The 7,552-nt window shown below is 43.9% G+C and overlaps 1 protein-coding gene across 1 annotated transcript in view; it reads right to left on the bottom strand.

Annotated features, from left to right (window-relative positions):
• Positions 1–2,328: 2,328 nt before the first annotated feature.
• The window catches only part of pcsk2 (proprotein convertase subtilisin/kexin type 2), a 42,556-nt gene continuing 37,332 nt past the window's right edge, over positions 2,329–7,552 (bottom strand). Inside the window, exon 13 of the mRNA XM_080781593.1 lies at positions 2,329–3,914. Within this exon, the coding sequence (XP_080637719.1) occupies positions 3,428–3,914 (487 nt within the window). The 3' untranslated portion in view covers positions 2,329–3,427. The remainder of the gene's footprint in view (positions 3,915–7,552) is intronic.

Raw genomic sequence — 7,552 nt, 5'->3', positions numbered from 1 at the left:
ACATGCTGCTGTTACGTGATGATCACCCGGGTCTGCGACGGAGATCTGATCAGCTTGTTATTAACGACCAAAATGCACATTCCTACTCTGTTTTTTTCCAGCGCGCCATTTTTTCGCTTGCACTTCACCGGACTTCACATCCGGCATTCCGTTTATTTTATTTTTTATTTTATTTTCAAGACGATTTCCTGCCCTCAAGTACTGCTGTTAACATCCTACTCACGCTCATGCCATAGGACATTTACTGTCTGAAAACCTGGAACATAATGAAGCTACATGCCACCATTAAATGCTATACAAACTATAAAAATTCTATAAAAAGAAAAAAAAGAAAGATGAAGTTGTGCCACCCTTCCAACTCTGCCTTGGATGCCACTGCCAGCCCCTTCACACAGTTTTGCTGTGTTATCAATTTGCCTTGAAAGAATATTGATCAATAAAGCAATAAAAAACAAGATTAAAAAATCTGGTGATGCCACAGTTTGTTCTGCTTCATCATACACACATCACATACAATATGGCTTTTTATTTTTTTATCCCATGATTTTGTAACCCATTTCTTTCACCCAGTATCAATTGTAATGTAATCCTGGGCGCTACTACACTCCTTCTGCCAACGTGGAGAGAGCAACAGACTGACCTCATGTTTCCTCCAATGTATGAGGAGTCCAAGCCGCTTCTTTTCACCTGACAGGGGGGTGTTTCCCCAGTTGGACGTAGCGCGTGGGAGAACATGCAAACTCCACACAGAAATGCCCTTTTGCTAACCCCACCTATAGGGTATGTGCACTGATGACGCGGAGGAGAGAACACGCCACTAGCGCCCACAGCGGGAATCAAAACCCAGGACCTTCCAGCTGTAAGGTGACAGCGCTACCGACTCACTACGCCACTGTGCCCCACAACAATATTGCTTTTCATACAGCATATATCACCTTGCGGTTCCCACCCCACGTCATTGATTATAGCTATAAAATCTAAAATTACACAGATGCTTTAACCTGCTTCAACCCTTACAGTAATTTCCCCTGGCTCTTGGACAGAAACAGATTTGCTCGTGTTGCTCGAGTACGGGTCAGTCTGCATGACGCAGGCTGCATTCAGTCCCTCCGCCCCCTCCGGGTGAAGAGGTGTTATGTGGAGTGCTGCGACAGGCAGACAGGCTGAGTACTCATCCGTCCTTCATCAGGTGTGTGTTGTGACCTGAAGGGCCTCACTCTCTCTGTCGTCTACACTCCGAGTAATCCACTCTCCTGTTCAGGGAGGAAGGAGGAGGATGCACAGAGCCGCTTCCACAGAGGAGTGAAAAACATGACAGATAAGGGGGTGGCGTGGCAGACGTCACTGGAGGAGATAGGGGAAGCCATATAAAACATGTTTTCACTATATAAAACCAGCTAGAAACATTAAAGGTACAGTAGGATAACAATCTAGCAGATGCTCTTAATCCAGAGCAATTTACAGTAAGAACAGTTCTTACAGTAAGACAATCAAACATCAAATGCACAGAAATAGTCATGAGTAAACCAAGAACCTATCATCAGTCTAACAGTAGAATATCCAAAGAAAATGAATAATCTGTACATTGAAACTGTAAACACAATAGGGTGGCAGCTCAATGACCTTGCATCTGTAAAATCTAAATTACATTTTCAGCCTTTGCATTAGTGCTACTTGCTGAGTTTGAAGAGGTAAGTCTAAACAGCTGAGTCTTCAGAGTACGGCAGAAGATTAGGAATTGAGTCTGCGGTTCTAATTCCAATGGAGAGTTCATTCCATAGTTTTGGTTAAAGAGGGAGTGCCACAATTTTTGTATATTTTTTTCATGTGTCTATGAGGTGACAGTAGACACCCTGGAGTCGTTTTTATGTGCAATGGTGTATTCCCTTTGTATTTAGGGTTTCTTCCTGGAGGCTGAACCCTTGACAGTCAAACGGGCCAATGAAATAAACAAAGAAATACCACAGGTTCTTCTTGTAGAATGTAGAGACGGGGGAGACCAAGGTCAGAGAGCAGGGATAGATAATGCAAAACATTATGCTTTTGAACTCTGGTCCCGCGTGTGGTCTGTTAACTCTGGTCCCCACGATTCACGAGGAGCGTGTGGTCTGTTAACTCTGGTCCCCATGATTCACGAGGAGCGTGTGGTCTGTTAAGATGTGAGCTGTGATGGATGTTGACTTACATTTGCTAATGTTCTTCTAAATAACTCAGACCACAATAACATCCTCTCTCTCTCTCTCTCTCTCTCTCTCTATTCCCATTCAACCTTCAGCCCATCTTTTCAAGCAGGTGCAAATCACTCGGGTGCTTTAACAAATAGCTGAATAGATTTATTATATTGTATACGCCAAAGATTATGAAATATGCTCTTGATAGGACTACATATAAGGCTGCAAAATGAATGTCACGTTCCTTTCCATTTTGTCTTTTATAAACGGTGCATGTCACAAAAATATAAACAGAAACAAGTATCACTGCTCTGTTTTGCGAGATATTAAACTTTAAGTAGAATGACACGGAATAAATCATTTACAGTCACAAACTGTACAACAGTCGGCTAAACAGGTGCAGGGCAGGAAAAGCATGATAGAGCGTGGAACTGGATTATATTCTGGTTCTATGTACAATTTAGCAGAGTGTAAAAATGGAAGGAAAGAAAGAAAGAAAGACAGAAAGAAAGAAAGAAAGAAAGAAAGAAAGAAAGAAAGACATTTGTCTTCTCTATCTAGAACATTATTTGAAGGTTACACTTTTACGGATCGGATTACAAGAAACATTCACTGCAGGTGGAGGGAGTAGGAGGCTAACTGAAACCGGAACAAGAGGAGGGAGGAAGGGGGTCGACAAATGGTTGGACGAGAGGAGAGATAAAGAGAGCTGATTTCGTGATTTCGTGCATGACTGTAGTTCCCTTTTCCACAAGGTGGTTATAAACTAAGATGGTTCATTTACGAAGATACTTCCGGTTCAAATCTGCTGCTGAGCTAATCAAATGAAGCTATATGAGAAACTGACCCGGAACAGGAAACTGGCATGCCACCTTTTGGAAGGGTCTGTGTCATTAGTCTTAACCGGCCATGTTACCGTATGTCGGACTAATGCGCTGTCCCCCTACTGGAAAACTAAGGGAACTACAAGTCATGCACAGAGCCCAAGAAACGAGTGCTGAGAAGAGAAGAGAAGAGAAGAGAAGAGAAGAGAGAAGAGAGTCATTGAATACACAGGACCACGATGGAAACAAGCCCTCTGGGCTTTTTGTGTTATCCTTTTAGCATTCTTGTATAACTGTACCTCTGTACCTTTTGCAAACTGCTAATAAAGTATTCAACAGAAGAGAAGAGAAGAGAAGAGAAGAGAAGAGAAGAGAAGAGAAGAGAAGAGAAGAGAAGAGTGGAGAGGACTTGGCCAACATGCATTCCGCTGTCTAATTTTTACTCATCAGACTCTTGAGACTCCTCTCCACAGCCTCATCGAGCTCCTCCTCCAGCTCCTCCTTCTTGGACATGGCCAGTTTGGACTGGTAGTCGCGCACTATCTGGTCTATGTAAGGGGCACTTTGTGTTCCGTGCAGCATGAGGGTCCATTCCTTCAGCATGCCGCGCTGCAGCTCGTCGCCGCGGAAGCCCACCTCCAGCCGCCAGATGCCTCGCGGGTCCTCGCCCCAGGTGTGGCTGGTCATGAAGGGCCACTTGTCGAAGCCCACCTTGGAGTCGTCGTCGCGGGGCCTCCGGCTGAGCAGGATGGACTTGGTGCCCATGGGCGACGTCATGTTGATGTTGAGGTCGCCCCGGCGGGTGGAGTTGACCGTGACCACGGCCTGGACGTGCTCCAGGTAGCGGACAAAGTTGTCCTTGCCCTGGCAGGCGTCCGTGTTGATGGTGAGCACAAGCTTGTCTCCGGACTGGATCTTACTGGAGAGAAAGGGCGACACAGAGGATTTATTGAGAGGGGGTCGGCAACCTTTTTGTCATTTTCTTGATAGTCAGTGTGCCATCAACATATCAACCTACCTTTGTAGGTAGCCATGCCCGAGAGAAGGATAATTGATTAATTGGTGTTAATGGAGCGTGTAAATATTAATTATGACACCACATAAAAATTAAATATTTCACTAAACTGATCCAGTTTCAATTATGTCTGCTCGTGTCTTTGTGACATACAATTTCACTTATTTAATCTGTATCCTGCAGCCTGTTACTGCTATACACATGGATAAAACATTGCATATAATACACAATATTCACACTCGTACAAGTACAGTTAGCTTGCTCTCCCTCTCCCACCCACAGCCCTCAAGTCATTTTCAACAATGAAATTTGTCATCAGTGACACATTATGCGTGATCATATTTGTGCACAGCTGGGCAAACAATTGAGCTTTATACTGTAGATCTGAAACAAGAAAAGCCTGGGTATTCTGTCTGCAAAGTCATCATAGCTATGGGGAGAATGTTGGGTGCATCCTGATGCAACCTTCCGCTCTGCTCTCATCCCTGTGAGAGGCCATTTACTGGCAATCCCATCCAGCTATCAACTGGAATACATTTGAATACAAACGCCATGAGGTGGAAATATGAATGATTTAGTGATTCATAATTTTCCGGGACTTAACAGGCAAAGAGTTGCAGAGGCCAGAAGGCCAACAGAGGAGGTCAGGGTACTTCACCATGAGAGAGCAGAGATTTTGAATAGTTAAGGACAAATATGGATGAATAATACAAATATGAAAACTACCACATTTTATAATAATAAAGAAATTATATTTTTTGTCTCTTTTTATTATGGTTGAATAATTTACTTTTAATGTGCCTCGTTGACATTTTTACCCTGTTGACAATAAATGATTATTTGTCGAGCATCATGTTTGTACAACAAAGGGTGAGAAGTGGTGAGGTCGCGTGCACATACATCCACCTCATTGTAGCTCTCAACAATATCACATTGTGATATTTTCAAATTATATTTTCAAAGTAGGGCAGTAGTGGTTAGTGTTGGTTTTGTAACAATAATCAAAATGAGTGACTATAGTAACTAAATTATTTTAGTGGAGCAAAATGATTTGCCTCAGAGATGCAGTGGAGTAATCATATGTACAGTAAGTACATACAATACTTGAGTAGAGTTATGTACACTGGCTGTATTAACTCCATTGTCACAAATTGGAGCATCACACAAGTACAGCTTCTTCTGAAAACATGAAATTGCTTTTGGAGAAACTGTTCTGTGCCCAGAACAGAACATTGGGGCGGCGACTCGTATTGCTGCGTGGTTCTTTCCTCAATCTCATTATATCCAATGGTACAGACCTGTGGGACATTACATAATTCCATCCAGAGCGCACGCGTTGTAAGCGTGTAGATTTGCTATTTTTTGCTTATTTATATAGACTAGACCTGTACGCGCCCGTCGGCCACCGGCCTACTTGAGAACGATGCAACTTTGTTGTCAACTTGTCATAGCACCCGTTTTAACTGTCTGTCTGTGTCCCACATGGAGATCTCTGTTGTATCTGCCTGTCTGCCGGTGTCTGCAGAGGGCAAACTGACTGACTGTGAAAAGTGGACTGGTTAAGTAATCAATTGTCAGGTGTGGGGTTGCCATGGCAATCATTTGGCTGAGGCAGAGGCTGGAAATTGCACAGGTGAGGGGATTTAGGCTGATTAGGCCCACTGGCAGAGCGGGAACAGAGCCTTTTGTGGTGGTTCTGGAGAACCGTGGGTCCGACCGACTCGATACCGGGCACTGCACTCCCTGCGGGGGTGTGGAACGCGTGTGTCGAATTAGAATTAGTCAGCGGGGTAAACGGTTCTCGAGTTACGTGCATTACAACAACACACACACACACGCACACACACACACGCACAGAGACGTGGTGCATTTATAGTAGGATTTTTTATATTTGTTTTTGTCAGCCATTACATTTTTAGTATACAATTATTAATTACCTGTATGTCAGTAATTTCTTTGGAAATGTAAAGTTATCTGATCAGAGCATTATTTTATTACGAAGCCTAAAAGGCAAAGAGAAATTACAGTTCCATTCACTGTTCACATGTTCCAAACAGTGTTCAATGCCACAAAAACACAATTAAAGCCATGATTAATAGCCAACTTAAATGTTGTAATGGTGACAACCCTAGTAAAGTACAGATAGCCAGTACTAATAAGTACATGCAGTACTCAAGCAAATGTCACCATCACGCACCGCTGTGCTGTTGTGTTTAGAGAGGAGGCGCCGCTGATCCCATCTGTGTCGCTGATGGAGAGTGAGATGGAGAAACACAGCGGGGCAGCCGTGGACACACTGCTCAAAACCTCTGTGTTCATTTGACTCAGAGAGAGGCTGAAATGGACCTCCGCGGGTCCATCTTTACGCTGTCCCGAGTTCAAGTAGCACCGAGGATTTACACAGTGCATAACGGAGGCTGAGAGGCCACGAGTGGACTTAATAGCATTATTAGTCACACAGCCCCGCATTCTCAGAACCATTACCGCCTTCTCAGATTGATCACCACCGGCGCCCTCCATTTTGGGCGCACGTGTCACTTTAAGTAGAAATGTTTATCATCGCAGATGTGTATATTATGTTTATCGTTTGTGTCATTGGCGGGTGAACATTTCCAAAACAAATTCCATCCATCTTTAACAGCGCTTGGGGTTGCAGGGGCAACAGCTAGCAGACAGCTCCAGACTTCTCTTTCCCAACAACATTATCCATCTCATCCTGGGGAATCACCGAAGCGTTACCAGTGGTGGAAAGGCTAACGGGAGAACTCGTCGGTTTTCGCAAAAAAGTGCGGACATCTCACCAGACAATGTCGCCGCGAAGGTCCCCGAAAGTCTGGACATGTCGCCCGAGTACTATAAGTAGCCTACATTTTGATGGCAATACATTTGTAGTTTTACTCAAGTATATTTTTTATTCTATTCTGGACTAGTATTTCTATATTGCGGTGTTGATAGAGTGTGACTATCTCTTACTTTACACACACACACACACACACACACACACACACACACACACACACACACACACACACACACACACACACACACACACACACACACACACACACACACACACACACACACACACACACACACACACACAGCTTCTTATAGGGCTGATTCATTGTAATGCATTCAGAATAAAGAACAGCACGCAGAGATGCATAAAACACTAAACTACACGCCAAAGGCTTTGTTGTGCACTTCTGCCAGTCAGGCACTACATAAAACACTTTATATTAGCATATTAAAGAGAGCCAACTGTCTACCATTGGCTCTGAGAGCACAGCCCTCGCTGCCTCTGTGCATATACTGTAAATCCCCCCCTAGTCACCTAGTCGTTTCTTTATTATACTAGGACCTGAATCAAAAGGCTTTCACTGTCCAAGCTGCTCCAGTGTCTATCCCTGCTCCTGTGACACACTGGACTAGCCATATTAGGCTGAGGCGCGCTGGTAGACTCCCTTTGTACTAAATAAATCACTATCCATCCTTCACAGCATTGTTATTGTCACTGCTTGTCAGGGGAAAACCTTGTATGT

Source organism: Protomyctophum bolini (genome assembly GCF_963924005.1).
Source record: "Protomyctophum bolini genome assembly, chromosome: 14".
Classification (NCBI taxonomy): Eukaryota; Metazoa; Chordata; class Actinopteri; order Myctophiformes; family Myctophidae; genus Protomyctophum; species Protomyctophum bolini.
This window is presented reverse-complemented; position numbering and strand designations above follow the sequence as displayed.